Source organism: Dreissena polymorpha, chromosome 3 (assembly GCF_020536995.1).
Source record: "Dreissena polymorpha isolate Duluth1 chromosome 3, UMN_Dpol_1.0, whole genome shotgun sequence".
Taxonomy (NCBI): domain Eukaryota; kingdom Metazoa; phylum Mollusca; class Bivalvia; order Myida; family Dreissenidae; genus Dreissena; species Dreissena polymorpha.
The window spans coordinates 127,608,774-127,626,655 of record NC_068357.1 but is presented as its reverse complement, the minus strand read 5'-3'; the positions used below and the strand labels follow the sequence as shown (position 1 = coordinate 127,626,655).

The 17,882-nt window shown below is 36.9% G+C and overlaps 1 protein-coding gene across 2 annotated transcripts in view; it reads left to right on the top strand.

Moving 5' to 3' along the window:
* The window catches only part of LOC127871395 (ATP-dependent RNA helicase TDRD9-like), a 108,075-nt gene that overhangs the window by 47,083 nt on the left and 43,110 nt on the right, over nucleotides 1–17,882 (top strand). For both annotated transcript variants that reach the window (XM_052414300.1, XM_052414299.1), the window contains 6 exons: nucleotides 318–415; nucleotides 3,169–3,300; nucleotides 4,547–4,761; nucleotides 10,510–10,573; nucleotides 13,367–13,471; nucleotides 15,356–15,475. In XM_052414300.1, coding sequence (XP_052270260.1) covers nucleotides 318–415; nucleotides 3,169–3,300; nucleotides 4,547–4,761; nucleotides 10,510–10,573; nucleotides 13,367–13,471; nucleotides 15,356–15,475 — 734 coding nt within the window. The remainder of the gene's footprint in view (nucleotides 1–317; nucleotides 416–3,168; nucleotides 3,301–4,546; nucleotides 4,762–10,509; nucleotides 10,574–13,366; nucleotides 13,472–15,355; nucleotides 15,476–17,882) is intronic.

The window sequence follows — 17,882 nt, the reverse complement described above, 5'->3', positions numbered from 1 at the left end:
CAGATCTAAAACAATTATTTTTTTTCTATTTTGTAAACTTATAGAAATTTGATATTTGTCCCAGATAAGTTTATGCTTTTTTTTTACAATTCATTTTATTTTAAGTAGGACATAATTTTCAATTTGACCAATTTTTTTAGACATTTTTTAACATTATGGAATTGAATGGCAATTTTGCAGCTTCTGCAGGACACTGATTTATATAATACTGTAAATGGATCTATGCGAAAAATATTTTTGACACATCATTATGTTAAAAAAAGACTTAATGCAGATAAACATCACAATTCAAAGCATCACATAATTCTATGATTCAGGTCGAGCTGGTCGTGTTTCCAATGGTCGTGTGTACCGTCTCGTCTCAAAACAATTCTATAACAACCACCTTGAGGATTATGGTCTCCCAGAGATGCAGGTAGGAGTAAAGCTGATGAAATGTACTGTGTAATCCCTATTGGAGGCCCCCATGTGCATGAAGCTGATGAAATGTACCGTATAATCCCTTATTAAAGCCCCCATGTGCATGAAGCTGATGATATGTACTGTATAATCCCTAATTAAGGCCCACATGTGTATGAAGATGATAAAATATACTGTATAATCCCTAATTAAGGCCCCATGTGCATAAAGCTGATGAAATGTACCATATAACCCCTAATTAAGGCCCCATGTGCATGAAGCTGATAAAATATACTTTATAACCCCTAATTAAGGCCCCATGTCCATGAAGCTGATAAAATGGACTGTATAATCCCTAATTAAGGCCCACATGTGTATGAAGCTGATAAAATGTAACATATAATCCCTAATTAAGGCCCCGTGTGCATGAAGCTGATAAAATGTACTGTATAATCCCTAATTAAGGCCCATATGCCCCGTGTGCATGAAGCTGATAAAATATACTGTATAATCCCTAATTAAGGCCCACATGTGCATGAAGCTGATCACATGTACTGTATAATCCCTTATTAAGGTCCCCATTTGCATGAAGCTGGTAAAATGTACCGTATAATCCCAAATAAAGGCCCACATAGGCATGAAGCTGATGAAATATACCATATAATCCCAAATAAAGGCCCACATAGGCATGAAGCTGATGAAATATACCGTATAATTCCAAATTAAGGCCCACATGTGCATGAAGCTGATGAAATGTACCGTATATTCCCAAATAAAGGCTCCCATGTGCATGGAGCTGATGAAATGTATCGTATAATCCCAAATTAAGGCTCCCATGTGCATGAAGCTGATGAAATGTATCGTATAATCCCAAATTAAGGCCCACATGTGCATATATTAGGTAATTTACATTAAATGTGACTAAGGGATGTATTATAGTCAAAATAATTGAGTTTTATTATATTATATGTATATATATATATATATATATATATATATATATATATATATATATATATATATATATATATATATATATATTTATATATATGTACCACAATTAGTAAAGTATAACAATTTGATTGTGTAGGGCATTAGTTCATTATGAAAACTTATGTTAAACCTAGTAAATGTTAGGCATGTATTTGCATTGACTGTTGAGCAAAATAAACGATTAACCCTTTCCCACTCAGATTAAAAGTGAATATGGCTATGTGCAAACAGCATAAAACCAGAACAGCCTGCTAGTAACTTGCAGTCTGTTCAGGTTTTATGCTGTTTGCTGCTGATCAGTAACTAAGGGTTGGAAATGAAGCCTTTAAAACTTAAATCTAGTAAGAAAGATCTACATAAATTTAACTTTCTAAGGGACTACACATGCTTCAAAATATATATCTAAGTGGTGAAGTGTGAATCAAGTTAGCAAGTTTGTGTAGTGTGAATGTGGGAGGGAGAGCGGTATGGCAATTACTAGGTTGGGAGGCGGGATGCATATGGACCGCCAATTCTGCCTTCTGATGGCACTGGTCTTTATATTCTGTGCATTTACTAAGTTGTTTTGTGTAAACTACATTTTTTCCTGTAGAAACATCATATTGTTCTGTATATTTTTAGCTCACCTGATTGCTCAGATGAGCTTTTCTGACCGGTCTTTGTCCGTCGTCCGTCCGTCTGTTAACATTTGCTCGTAAACACTCTAGAGGCCACATTTCTTGTCCCATCTTCATGAAACTTGGTCAGAAGCTTTGCCCCAATGAAATCTCAAAATGCACACAACATAATGACAAATGCACACAACATAGTGACAAATGCACACAACATAATGACGAATGCACACAACATAATGACGAATGCACACAACATAATGACGAATGCACACAACATAATGACAAATGCACACAACATAATGACAAATGCACACAACATAATGACAAATGCACACAACATAATGACAAATGCACACAACGAAATGATGTATGCACTAAATGAAATGTCGTTAATACAGAACGAGTTAGTAAATGCACACATCATAATGACAAATGCACAGAACGAAATGATGTATGAACGTAACAAAATGTCGTTAGTACAAAACGGGTTGGTAAATGCACACAACATACTGATGAATGCACAGAACGAAATGATGTATGCACCTAACAAAATGTCGTTAGTACAAAACGATATTGCAAATGCACATAGCATAATGAAAAATGTACAGAACAAAATGATGTTCCTACAGGACAAAATGTAGTTTACACAAAACAACTTAGTAGATGCACAGAACATAAAGACCAGTGCCATCAGAAGGCAGCATTGGCGTTCCATAGATGCATGCTTTGTGTTTTGTAATCAGGTTTTAATGTTACACAATTTGAGGAAGTTTGGTAATGAAGAAGTTATTGGTTCTTCACTCAAATTGACGTTCTTTTTAAGTCCGTTCATAAATTAGCAGATAAAACTAATAATAGCTTCCACTATGATTAATTTAAATATTAAAATATTCAAATTATTCTATAAAAGAATTTGACAGCATAAAGCCTTAACCCTTATAGCGCTGGAAGCGAATTTTAAAGGCCTTTGCAAACAGTTTGGATCAAGATTAGATGCCACAAAATGTGGCGTCTGATCTTGATCCAAACTGTTTGCTATTTTGATAGTGGTCTTTGAAAAAAAGTGAAGAAAATTATGATTTTAGAAATTCAGCAGACACCAATTTAGCAGATGACAAATATCCCAGCATGCAAAGGGTAATGTCTCTTTTCACTATTTCAGAGGTGTCCTCTTGATAAGCTGATCCTGCAGACAAAGATTCTAGATCTCGGTGAACCGAAGGCCATCCTGGCCTTGGCCCTGGCGCCCCCAAACCTTGGGGACATTGAGCGCAACATTCTCATACTCAAGGAGGTACCTGGTGTTGTTATTGTGGCCTCGTTCTTGGAATACGGGGCTTTATGCATGTGTGTGTATAGTGTCGTCCCAGAATAGCCTGTGCAGAATAGCCTGTGCAATTTACACAGGCTAATCTGGGACACTGTGAACTGTTATGGAATTTTTAGTAATTAAATGAAGTCTCTTCTAAATGAAAATTCCAGTTTAGAATAAAAAGTGTCATCACAGTTTAGTCTGTGCAAACTTCACAAGTGTCCCCATTGTTCAATGCACCTGCAATAAGCTCAGTTTTTCCAGGTCGTGGCTCATTTTAATCTGATTCAGCTGACATTCATTTCAATTTTAATATATAAAAATGATTTTCAGAATTAAAATCAATCTAAAAATGATAAACATCAATCAACTGCCATCTGTTTTGGGCATCCTTATATCAAGCCATACAACATCAATGTCTTTAAAATTGAGTTTAAATGCCTCAATTAACATAAAAATTGCTGAAAATCAACTGTGAAGTTGAATTTCACTGTTATTTTATGTATTATTCTAAATAAAAGACATTTATGACATAAATTATGTTTCAATGATCAATTTTGTATTGTTATGAATTTTGGTTTCACGTATTTAAGTATGACCATTTGTGATAGGAACTAATTTCATAATGAAATGAACAAATCAACTTGAATTTTGGTAACTCTTGTACACTGTTATCAACTGACAAACAATGATTAAAAACTTTACGAATTTTCACAAAGTTTTTGACAAACTTCTGCTTTGTCATTTCATAAGTTATTCCATGTGATATGCCAATTAAAACAGTTGAGGTTGCCGTGGCCCAGTGGATATAGTGTCTGTCTGGAGATGAGGATGTCTGGTGTACAATACAGTACAGATCAAAACACTGAGTAGTTTAATATGACTTAAGCATGTACAGCTCATAGTCATTAACATGCGTTTGCAATATATACAAAACATACAACATTTTGAAGAACAATCAAATTAAATTGACTGGAAATTAACAGTTTTTTATGAAAATGTCACATGGATGAGATTAATGCATTTTGGCTACACAATGTGAAATTTCCCAATTAACCATTACAAATGGCATGACCTTACTAACAGGTTGGTGTACTGACATGTAATAGCAACCCACACGATGGTGACCTCACGTTGGCTTTCCATGCAATCCAGTGGCAATAAAAAGGTTTAAACAAAACACTCAAAGCATGATTTTGATGTTTCAAATGCAATTTCCTTTCAACAGGTGGGTGCACTGACATGTAAAGGCAACCCCCATGATGGTGACCTCACATTCGTTGGCCGGGTACTGGCTGACCTCCCAGTGGACATACACGTGGGCAAACTTCTCATGCTGGGCTACGTGTTCGGGCTTCTGGAAGAGTGTCTAATTATCGGGGCGGCCATGTCTCTCAAGAACATCTTTGCTCAGCCATTCAAGCAGCGACTGGATGCTTTCAAGTATCTGGGCATTTGTATTGTACTCTCTTTTGTTGTTTTTTAATTTCTTTTGTTCTTTTTTAACTCACCTGATTGCTCAGGTGAGCTTTTCTGACCGGTCTTTGTCCGTCGTCCGTTCGTCTATCCGTTAACATTTGCTCGTAAACACTCTAGAGGCCACATTTCTTGTCTTATCTTCATGAAACTTGGTCAGAAGCTTTGCCCCAATGAAATCTCGGCCGAGTTCGAAACTGGGTTGTGTCGGGTCAAAAACTAGGTAAAAAAAAGAACAACCTTGTAAACACTGCAGAAGTCACATTTTATGTTCAATCTTCATGTAACTTTGTCAAAATGTTTGTCTTAATTATATCTTGATTGAGTTCAAAAGTGGTTCCGGTCTGTTGAAAATTATGTCCGCTAGTGGGCGGGGCAGTTTTCCTTATTTGGCTATAGAGAAACCTTGTAAACACTCTAGAAGTCACAATTTTTGCCCAATCATCATGAAAGGTGGTCAAAACATTGATTTAATTGATATCTTGGATGAGTTCGAAAATGGTCCAGATTGGTGAAAAAACATGGCCGCCAGTGAGCGGGGCATTTTTCTCTATATGTATATAGTGGCAGTTTTCCCTATTTGGCTATAGAGAAACCTTGTAAAAACTCTAGAAGTCACAATTTTTTGTCCAATCATCATAAAAGTTGGTCAAAACATTGGTTTTATTGATATCTCGGGCAAGTTCGAAAATGGTCCAGATCGGTGAAAAAACATGGCCGCCAGTGGGCGGGGCATTTTTCTTTATAGGTTAGGTATGCACAATTAATTTCCTTCTATATTACATATAAAATAGTTGAAGTTCGATATCAATTTTTATCATGATAAAGCGCATACCCACTATATCATCATACATCATTGGAAAGATAAATGCATAATCTTTTGAAAAAAATGCATGTCAAGAAATTCTTTACGCGCTAACTCAAAATATTTACCTTAGAATATGCAAACCGGTTTTGACAGCTGTGCAGACAGCCATTTTAGGCTCAAATAGTATGACCTACTTTCAAAGCCAGAAACCATCAACACAAAAAGTAGAGCACAAAAATGGCTTATTTTCTTATTGCTTACAAATATACCTTTAAGTTGATACCAAAACTAACCATTTGCAATGTATTTTACAAATCCTAGGCAGCATGCACTCAACAATGTGTGCTAAGTATCAAACTGACTGCATGAAACCCTAAAAACAGGAGTTCCGGTTTGGGGTTATGTGACCTTTAAGAGAACCCAACCCTTTCAAATTTGAATTAAAGGCACTTTTCCCACAGGTGTAATCTGTTTTGAGAAAGATCACAAAGTTCCGGTACAATGACACACAGATTTATTCATAAAAGTTGCCGTTGAAAGCGCCATGCGTAACAGCGTTTTGCGTCAAGAATTAAGGTAGAAAAACCAAACTTGGTTATATCATACATGCAGCACTAAGACTCCATACAAGGCATCATTTTCGATTCTAATAGGCAAAGCTGATGTAACATATGACTTAATAAGTGAAAAAAATCATCAATGGCAATATTTGTGCATCAAAGCAGGTTTTGAACCGGATTTGAACAAACTTTAAAAAAAAAATTTGGCACATTTTAAGCAAATCCATGTAGAAGCAGCATTTCTAATGTCATTTGACCCAACAAAAGGGCTTGCTTGCTTGCTTGCATGAAAAAACAACACACTTGACTTCCTGAGATGATAACTCAAGAACGCTTATGCCTAGGATCATGAAACTTCATAGGTACATTGATCATCACTCGAAGATGACCCCTATTGATTTTCAGGTCAAAGGTCAAGGTCACGGTGACCTGAAATAGTAAAATGGTTTCTGGATGATAACTCAAGAACACTTATGCCTAGGATCATGAAACTTCATAGGTACAATGATCATGACTCGCAGATGACCCCTATTGATTTTCAGGTCACTAGGTCAAAGGTCAAGGTCACGGTGACCTGAAATAGTAAAATGGTTTCTGGATGATAACTCAAGAACGCTTATGCCTAGATTCATGAAACTTCATAGGTATATTGATCATGACTCGTAGATGACCCCTATTGATTTTCAGGTCACTAGGTCAAAGGTCACGGTGACCTGAAATAGTAAAATGGTTTCCAGATGATAACTCAAAAAGGCCTATGCCTAGGATCATAAAACTTCATAGGTACATTGATCATGACTGGAAGATGACCCCTATTGAAATATTAAAATGGTATCTTGATGATAACTCAAGAACGCTTATGCCTAGGATCATGAAACTTCATAGGTACAGCGATCATGACTCGCAGATGACCCCTATTGATTTTCAGGTCACTAGGTCAAAGGTCAAGGTCAAAGGTGACCTGAAATAGTAAAATGGTTTCTGGATGATAACTCAAGAACGCTTATGCCTAGGTTTATGAAACTTAATAGGTATATTGATCATGACTAGCAGATGACCCCTATTGATTATCAGGTCACTAGGTCAAAAGTTAAGGTCACAGTGCCAAAAAACGTATTCACACAATGGCTGTCAAGGTCACGGTGACTCAACTAAGAAAAATGGTTTCCGGATGATAACTCAAGAATGCTTACGCCTAGGATCATGAAACTTCATAGGTACATTGATCATGACTCGCAGATGAAATAATGATGAAGCTTGACCAGGATGTTTGTCTGGACAATATCTAGGTCAAGTTTGACATTTGGTAAAGATTGAATGAACTGACTCCTCTCGGGTGAGCGAACTAGGGCCTTCGTGTTTTAAGATGTTTGTGGTTTAAAGTTGTTTTGTTTTTTTTGGTAATTAATCACAAAGCACTAAATTGACAATTTCCAGACAGACTAACAGTGGGCTGACCTTGAAACGATGCAAGATGGAATGTAATTCATTTGTTTGTTTTGTAACTTAAAATCTTAACATGTCAACTATGAAAACACTATACAATTATTATTTTGTTATCAGACTAGGACACTACAGTTCATCTACAAGTACACAAGAACAAACACACACAACTCAATTTGATATTAACCCATTGGTGCCTAACATTGATTTAGAGAGAGAGGAAGGAATGAGTCATGCTGAAGGATACACACATTGATTGTTTATGCAGTTAATATATGGGATCAGGAATAACATTTTGCTGTAATTTGTTGGTGTGTGAGCTCTGGTCAACAGGCTGTGTTTAAAGAAGACATTAACAATGGATATATGCTACTGCTGATAAAGGGTTCTAAAATACAGATACATGTACCAAATTTAGGTTTGGAATGTACAGTCTAACCTGCACATCCGACCACTTGCATTTAGCGACCCACCTCGCTAAACGACCGTTATTAATTCCTCCCAAGCTAAAATCAATTAAAAATGGCTTTACTTTACAACCACCTTAAATCCGCGACCAACGACCATTGTTTTTCTTACAAATTAAGACTCGTTACGACAGTAAGCGACCATTTTGCAGTCTCGCAGTGAAGTTGCTAAGCGATGGTGACACTCAACTAACAATGCAGGTGATAATCCGCTAATTGGCATCCACGCTTGCACGCTGTTATTGGGAGCAAACTGTGAAAACTCGGCTCACATTAATTATTTGTGTACTTAAAGTTTGCAAATAATTGTTTTAATTACAATGACTATATTTACTCAAAGGTAAGTTTGTAACGGACAGCAGTATAAATAGGGAGGTAAATAATTTTTCAAGCACTTGAAAGAGGTTAACATCCTACAAGCTATCTACTGGGTCATCAGCGCATGGAAGGAGACAACGACGGAGACGATCGGCAAGTGTTTCGCAAAATGCGGATTCATGAGTGACAGTGAAAAAAGTGCTAGTGCTAGTGACAGTGAAAAATGTGCAGATGACCGTGAAAAAAGTGTTAGTGAAAACATTACAAGTGACAAAAGTGAATGTGATGATGTTGAGGACGACTTGCCTCTCATCATGCACAAATTAGCACGTGATTTATTTGGGTGTGAAGTGAAGGACCTCATCAACATTGACAGGGACTTCACAACATGCGCAACGGACATGGACGAATGGAAGAAGTCAGCACCGGAAATTCTACAAGAAGATGGATGTGACGAGGAAGATGACACCAACCCAACAGAAGAGGAAGCGACGACATCAGAAACAACACTCTCCATGAGTGAGGTAGTGGAAATGAGCAGAAAACTGAAGGACTGGGCAGTGAAGAAAGGGCACCATGATCTACTAGCGACATTGATGGAAGCCAGCAACCAGATAGGTGATATAGCCATGAATGGAGAGAAGGTGAAACAGACCAAGATTGAGGATTTCTTTTTCAGGCCATCTTAATATTGTTGTAATGTGTAAATATGTGTATGCTGTTCCATGTAAATATAATGTTCATTGTTGCTATGCTTGATATGTATGCTTTTTATTTGTTATGTATGTATTATTGCAATTTTAATTGTTTAATTATATGACTGTTACCTATTGTATTTGTAGTGGTATAATTTGTATTTATTTGTATGTAAAGTTTGATGTATTAGGTAAATATGTTTATGTATTTTTTTATTAAATAAATGTATATTAATATATTAAATACAATTAAACAACAAACAACTTTTTTTTCTGTATATATTTCTATAAAAACGAACACTTAATATATATTTGAATGTATAATGTACATACTAAAGCGAGATACACATGCATGTACTGACATATGCTAATGTGTTGCATTAACAACGACCAACTGGTCTGACAGGTCAAACTGTACTCAGAGACCACCTCAGTTAAGAGACCACTTCCTAGATTCACCTTGGGTGGTCTCTGAAGGCAGGTTAGACTGTAAATTGCTAACTGTTGGCTACATTGATCATGACTCACCAATAACCCCTATTGATCTTCACTAGGTCAAAGGTGACAGTCACAGTGATTCAAAATACAAAAATTGGTTTTCAAATGATAACTCAAAAACACTTTCACCTAGGATAAAGACTTCATAGGTACATTGATCATGATTATAAAAATACCCCTCATTGATCATGATTATAAAAATACCCCTTTTGAATTTCAAATCACTACATCAGAGATTAACATCACAGTGACTCAAAACAATAAAATTGTTTCTTGATATTTACTGACAATGCTTACGCCTAGATTCATGATCTTCATAGTTGCATTGATCATGACTGGCAGATGACCAACATAATGTTCAAGTCACTAGGTCAAACGTCTTAATAACAATGACTCAACACTGTAAAATGGTGTCCAGATGACAACTCAAGAAACCAAGGTCAAAAGTCAAAGTCACAATGACTAAAATATTCATATTCACACAATGGCTGCCATTACAAATGACAGCCCATATGTAGGCATGCATGTTTTACAAACAGTCCAATACATTTGGTAAAAATTCAATGAACACACTCTTCTCAGGTGAGCGAACTAGGGCCATCTTGGCCCTCTTATTTGCAAAAACAGATTTGCTGTATCACTATCATACATTTTCTTGCAAATATTTTTTAAATAACTCATTTTGCGGTGGTTTTATTATGGCAGTCTGTGGCAATTTTGCACCAATTCAACTTCACCTATTCAAAACATTCCTAAAATTGCCAACATTTAACACCACATAAATATTGACGTCATCAGTATACCATTACTTAATGGTTTAATATATTTTGTATTTTTGTCCTGCAGTTGATTTTGATAAGTTCAGGATCCGCTTTTCATGGCAATTTTCTGCCCGTCAATTATAATGTTTCTCCTGATGGTTTTAGACACAAGCTGGAATGGGCAGATGAATCCAACAGTGACTCCATTGCCATTCTCAATGCCTACAAGGTATTCTTAAAGGGACTTTTTCACGTTTTAGTAAATTGACCAAATAAAATAAAAAATGTTTAAGATTTACAAATTTTTGCTGTAGTTATGATATTTGTGAGGAAACAGTATTACTGAACATTTACCATGCTCTGTTTTTGTTCTTTTATTTTATGACACTACAAGGACTGTAAATATAAAGTATTAAAATACATCACTCATTGTATGAGCACGGATGGCCGAGTGGTCTAAGCGTTAGAATTTTACTCCAGTGTCAGTGGTTCGAGCCCAGTTGAGGGTTACTTTTTTATACCCCCACAAACGAAGTTTAGGGGGGTATATAGAAGTGAACTTGTCTGTCGGTCGGTTGGTCAGTTTGTCGGCCTGTCTGTCGGTCCGTATTAAGTGTCCACTCTCTAATTCAAGTAGTTTTCATCTGATCTTCACCAAACTTGGTCAGAAGTTGTATCTTCATGATGTCTAGGCCAAGTTCGAACATGGGCCTTGCCGGGTCAAAAACTAGGTCACGGGGTCACTGAGTGCGTTTTAAACATTCAGCATGTTGTCCGCTCTCTAATTCAAGTAGTTTTCATCCGATCTTCACCAAACTTGGTCAGAAGTTGTATCTAGATGATCTTAAGGCCAAGTTCGAACATGGGCCTTGCCGAGGCCAAGTTCGAACATGGGCCTTGCTGGGTCAAAAACTAGGTCACTGGGTCACTTAGTGCGTTTTTTAACATTCAGCATGGTGTCCTCTCTCTTATTCAAGTAGTTTTCATCCAATCTTCACCAAACTTGGTCAGAAGTTTTATCTTGATGATCTGAAGGCCAAGTTCGAACATGGGCCATGCCCGATCAAAAACTAGGTCACAGGGTCACTTAGTACGTTTTACACATTGAGCATGGTGTCCGCTCTCTATTTCAATTAGTTTAAATCCGATCTTCACCACACTTGGTCAGAAGTTGTAACTAGATGTTGTGTAGGTCAGGTTCGAACATGGGCCATGCCGAGTCAAAAACTAGGTCACGGGGTCACTTAGTGTGTTTTAAACCTCACCATGTTGTCCGCTCTAATTCAAGTAGTTTTTATCCAATCTTCACCAAAATTGGTCAGAAGTTGTATCTTGATAATGTCTAGGGCAAGTTTGAATATGGGTCATGCCGGGTCAAAAACAAGGTCACGGGGTCACTTAGTGCGTTTTAAACATCACAATGTTGTCCGCTCTCTAATTCAAGTAGTTTTCATCCAATCTTCACCAAACTTGGTCAGAAGTTGTATCTAGATGATGTCTAGGTCAAGTTCGAATATGGGTCATGCCGGGTCAAAAACTAGGTCACGGGGTAGCTTAGTGTGTTTTAAACCTCACCATGTTTTCCGCTCTCTAATTCAAGTAGTTTTCATCCAATCCTCACCAAACTTGGTCACAAGTTTTATCTAAATGAACTCTAGGACAAGTTTGAACATGGTCCATTCCGGGCCTTAAACTAGGTCACGGAGTCACTTAGTGTGTTTTTTAACATTCAGCATGGTGTCCGCTCTCTAATTCAAGTAGTTTACATCAGATCTTCACCAAACTTGGTCAGAAGTTTTATGGAGATGATCTTAAGGCCAAGTTAGAACATGGGCCTTTCTGGGTCAAAAACTAGGTCAAGGGGTCACTTAGTGCGTTTTAAAAATTGAGCATGTGTCCGCTGTTTTTTTGTGAAGACGACATGCAAAATATTATGTGTCAATGCGGCATGTGGGGGTATTCGTCACGTCTGTGACAAAGCTCTAGTTTTTTTTCTTTAATTTTATTCTCATTTTTATGCACCCGAAAGTGGGCGTATAGTGAGCGCATATCCGTCTGTCTGTCCGCATGTCCAACACACTTTGCGTTTAGGTTTCGAAAAATGCTCATAACTTCTATGTCGCTTCATTTGTAGCCTTCATATTTGGTATGCATGAGTATATGGACAAGGCCTTTTAATACGCACTCAAATTTTGACCCTTTTGACCTTGACATTGAACTTACGGTCGGCGTTTAGGTTTCGAAATCTGCGTTTAGGTTTTGAAAAGGCATTTTTATGGGGCATATGTCATCCTATGGTGACTGCTCTTATTTACTAGAGCTTTTAAGACCCAATGTTTAAATTTATCAATATAAAGCATTTAATGACAAACGTCAATACATGCCAAAATCTGTGAAAAGGAACCTTAAAATATAAAATACTTAGAAGTCCATCTGAAACAAAGTTGAAGAGAGCTATGAGATATGGGTGTTATGACTTATGGGACTTGATTGAACTTTGATTTATTTTATTACAGTTATTTTGTTACTTGTCATGCATATTTTCACATTCTACATATTCCCATGTAATGCATATTTCCACATTCTACATATTCCCATGTAATGCATATTTCCACATTCTACATATTCCCATGTAATGCATATTTCAACATTCTACATATACCCATGTAATGCATATTTCAACATTCTACATACACCCATGAAATGCATATTTCCACATTCTACATATTCCCATGTAATGCATATTTCCACATTCTACATATTCCCATGTAATGCATATTTCCACATTCTACATATTCCCATTTAGTGCATATTTCAACATTCTACATACACCCATGAAATGCATATTTCCACATTCTACATATTCCCATGTAGTGCATATTTCCACATTCTACATATACCCATGTAATGTATATTTACACATTCTACATATTCCCATGTCATGCATATTTCCACTTTCTACATATTCCCATGTAATGCAAATTCCCACATTCTACATATTCCCATGTTATGCCTATTACAGCTCTGGGAGCACAAGCGTGAGCGGGGAGAGTTCCGCCGCCAGGGTGGTGGAGGGGAGATGGGCTGGTGTAAGAACCACTTCCTGCAACTGAAGAACATGAAGGAGGTAGGAACCACATGACCACTCCAAGCTGGGTTTAATCCATGTGGGTCAAGTGTCATCACAGATTAGCCTCTGTACAGTCTAATCAGGGAAGACACTTTCTGCCTAGGCTGAAATTTCGTTTAGAAGAGACTTCATTTAATTGAAAATCTCCATAAAAGTAGAAAGTGTCATCCCAGATTAGCCTGTGCAGACTACACAGGCTTAACTAGGATGACACTTTACGCATATGCATAAAGCCCAGTCTCACAGAATGTGGCTCATTTTATCTGTTTTTCATTGCATAACATATTTTATTTATTAGCTTTGAGTATATGTTAGGAAACCTGCATTGTGCAAGCTATAGAGGATATTTGTTGGATTTTGTGGAATATCAATCTTAATTCCCAAGTGGTCATAGAAAATGATATATATTTTTTCTATGATCACGAGTGAATTAAAATCAATGTTCCACAAAATCCAAAAAATTTCTTTTTATTAAAGCTTACAAATGATTATTTGTGTATTTTTGCAATAACGGACAATATAATTTCCTGTTGGGCGCCTCACAGTTATTACATGTATGTTCAATGGAAGCTTATCCGTATGTTTTTATTAACATTCAATGCAGAGAAATTGCCTTTGGTAAAATTGCGGGGTCAAAGTGGGGAAAAGATCTCTAAAAATAGTTCCGGTAAAACAATGAAAGTTATTTATAATTTTCACTGTTATTTTTCACTGTTTGAAACAGTGAAATATCAGTTTAAACTCACTGATATTTCTCTATAAAGCATCAGAAAGCATAAAATAATACTTATTAATTCCCTGGATGGCCTTAATAAAGTGTTCTATAAAATGGCATATTGTTCCAAATGTATATCATTCCATTTGTCAGTCAAAGAAAAAGTAGCCAATAGAAACGCAAACAATGTTGTCTTGAAAATGTTTGAAATAAGAATACTTGTTAAGGTTGTGTTAAACAGGTGACAAAGTATGGAGTTCTAAAAGACACAAATTTATGCAGATTATTTTATGTAGTAAGTAAACAATAGGGCTTCTGTTACTTAAAAATTTATGTAGCCAAATTTATTCTACTGAGAAAAAATTCTTGTAAATGTTGATATTTCTAAGTATTTTTAGCTTGGCTGATATGGAGAAAACCCGAAGTATTGTCATAGCCAGCTCGTCATCCGACATCCACCGTCCGCCATCCGCGTCGTGCTAAAACCTTCAAATTTTGCCATCAAATCAAAGTGCTTCCACCTACAACTTTGAAACTTCATATGTAGATGCACCTTGATGAGTTCTACACGCCACACCCATTTTCGGCTCACTAGGTCAACAGTCAAGGTCACTGTCATCTCCAAAAAAAAAAAAAAAAGTCTGACAAGCTTTCATTTATTCCAAAATGCACCCGCAGCTGAGCGTTGGCACCCAGTATGCGGTGCTCTTATTTTAAGAAAAACTTAATTCATAAGAGAATTTTCTGTAGCCAAATGTGTTGATTTTTTATTTATTGGCTAATGTTGCAAATGACAGTCATCCATGAGTGAGTTTCTGTCACCTGTTGTCAACATGTAGCATTCATTGTAACCCCTAAATACTCCAGGTTCCGTATTCATAAAACTCTTTAGGAAAAAACAGCATGACGCTATTTTTAGTTTAACATTTATGTTTTAATTAAGTAAATATTACTATGGTATGATGAGTTATGTTCAAACCTTTTATAAGCAGAATACAACAGATTTCTTAGAGAACACTAGAACTAAAATATTCCCATACAACTTTAGTGAATATTTCCCAAAGGAGTTTTGAATATCGGACATGGGTTATAAAACTGCCTCAATTCTCTTGTGCCTTATTTTTCTTGTGCCTCGCTTTTCTTCTGCCTCATTTCTCTTGTCGTAGGTGAGTGAGCTGGTGAAGGAGCTGACCAAGCGACTGGAGAAGTTCAACATCCTGCGGCCCAAACAGGAGCCCCTGTACAAGGCCCAGTTCACTGAGGACCAGGAAAAACTGCTCCTCAAGGTACTTTTTTGAAAGCATAGCTTAATACATTTGCCTAAAGTGTCGTCCCAGATTAGCCTGTGCAGTCTGCACACACAGGCTAATCAGGGACAATACTTTCCACTTTTATGGATTTCAGTTTAGAGGGATGACTCTATAAACAAAAATGGCAGGAATTGTTGTCCCTGATTAGCCTGTGCAGACTGCACAGGCTAATCTAGGCTGACACTATATGCACTCACATGTCCATTGTACAAAGCCAAGTTCACGGAGGGCCAGGAAACACCGGTGCTCAAGGTACATGCAATGTTCAACCCCTACTTTCCAAACGACCCTCACTCTGAGAGAACAGAGTTTAATGCATGTACGTAAAGTGGCGTCCTTGAAGTCTGCATAGGCCAATCAGTGATATAGAGAATACTAGGTTAGCGTTGAATACAGAGAAGTTTATGTTGTGAGGCTTAGAACGCCTGAAGCGCGAGCCTTGGCGAGCGCTTTCGGTGTTCGAGCCGAGCAACATAAACTTCTCTGTATTCAACGCTAATCCTAGTATTCTATTTATCCCATTTGATTTTTTCAACGTGACATTTAACATAAATAGATCTAATAACCTTAACAATAATTTTAATTCAGTCATAAAAGCGCTTAAAATCCAACAAATGTAACCATGCGTAGTGATATACATGTATTTGTTCTGGTACGCAACATAGTCTTTAAAAAATTCACACACAAACTGTAAAACAAGTAAAAATATCACCATATGCCTACATTCAATTTTACGCAGTATGCGAATTTTAACACATTACGACCGCGAAAAGAAGATTTTACTTGACTATAATTCTTTTTATTTTCGAAAAAAATTGATCAAAAACCAATATGGCGGCGATTGCTCCTGACAAAATGCTGTAGATGTCAACATACAGTCATACATGTACACCATCGACGACCTAGTTCTGGCTACCATAACTTTAAATGTCGCTTTTTATGATTTTTGACTGGCGCGACTTTGTACAGGTCTGTCAATACTAAATAAACTGTACGCTGAAGTTTCTTTAGCTATCGAAGACCTTGACAATTTTGACGAGTAAACAGACAATTGCAGCGACTGACACTTTATTTGACAAAATATACAGGGCAATACGTTTTCCGACTTCGGACAACGAATTTAAGGACGCGCAGAACGTGTTTTTAACCAGGTTTTCCGAAGGAAAAAACTGGTTATTAGATTGGCGAATGCGGGCGGGCTGGCTGGCTGGCGGGCTGGCTGGCTGGCGGGCTGGCTGGCTGGCTGGCGGGCTGGCGGGCTGGCGGAATAAGCTTGTCCGGGCCATAACTATGTCGTTCATTGTCAGATTTTAAAATCATTTGGCACATTTGTTCACCATCATTGGACGGTGTGTCACGCGAAATAATTACGTCGATATCTCCAAGGTCAAGGTCACACTTTGAGTTCAAAGGTCAAAAATGGCCATAAATGAGCTTGTCCGAGCCATAACTATGTCGTTCATCGTCAGATTTTAAAATCATTTGGCACATTTGTTCACCATCATTGGACGGTGTGTCGCGCGAAATAATTACGTCGATATCTCCAAGGTCAAGGTCACACTTTGAGTTCAAAGGTCAAAAATGGCCATAAATGAGCTTGTCCTGGCCATAACTATGTCATTCATTGTGAGATTTTAAAATCATTTCGCACATTTGTTAACCATCATGGGACGGTGTGTCCCACGAAAGAATCACGTCAATATCTCCAATGTCAAGGTCGCCACGACTAAAAATAGATTTAAAAAAAAAAAAACTTACAAAGGGGGTTAATTTTTTTTGGTCATTTCAAAAGTTCAGTTTGAGTTTTCTCCCTTTATCAGATTTTTTTTTCACAATGAAAACCTGGTTTTGTGACAATTTTGTCCCTTGTTTATATAGTGTTATGGGTATGCCGTGTGTGATCCGATGCATCAATGGCGCCCATGTTAAAATCATTTTCCCGAGAACAGGAACGACAAAAGTACAAACAAAAATCAAAACACGTAAGAACTAGTATCTTACCTTTAATTATCCTTTAAAATCCATCTAATAATCCATTTAACTCAATAATTGACGATTTTGCATCTAGGGTCTTTAATAATTATTTTAGCATAGTTAAATAAAGACCCTTATGCAATTCTATCAGTTTATTCAAATGAGTTTATGAACGCGATAAACTTTCTTCTTCGTCACACGCTACGTCATGTACTCTACATTACTGCTGTTCAAATGAACCGGAGCAGTTTATCTAATAATAGCCGTTGGTAAACTTGGTTGCATTTGCAGATTTCTGCATACAAACATAATTAGGTTTAAACTTGCACAATGTTTTATTTATCTATGGTAAATGCCCTTATTGTACGAGAAAATAATTTAATATATAAACACACAAAGAATGGAAAAC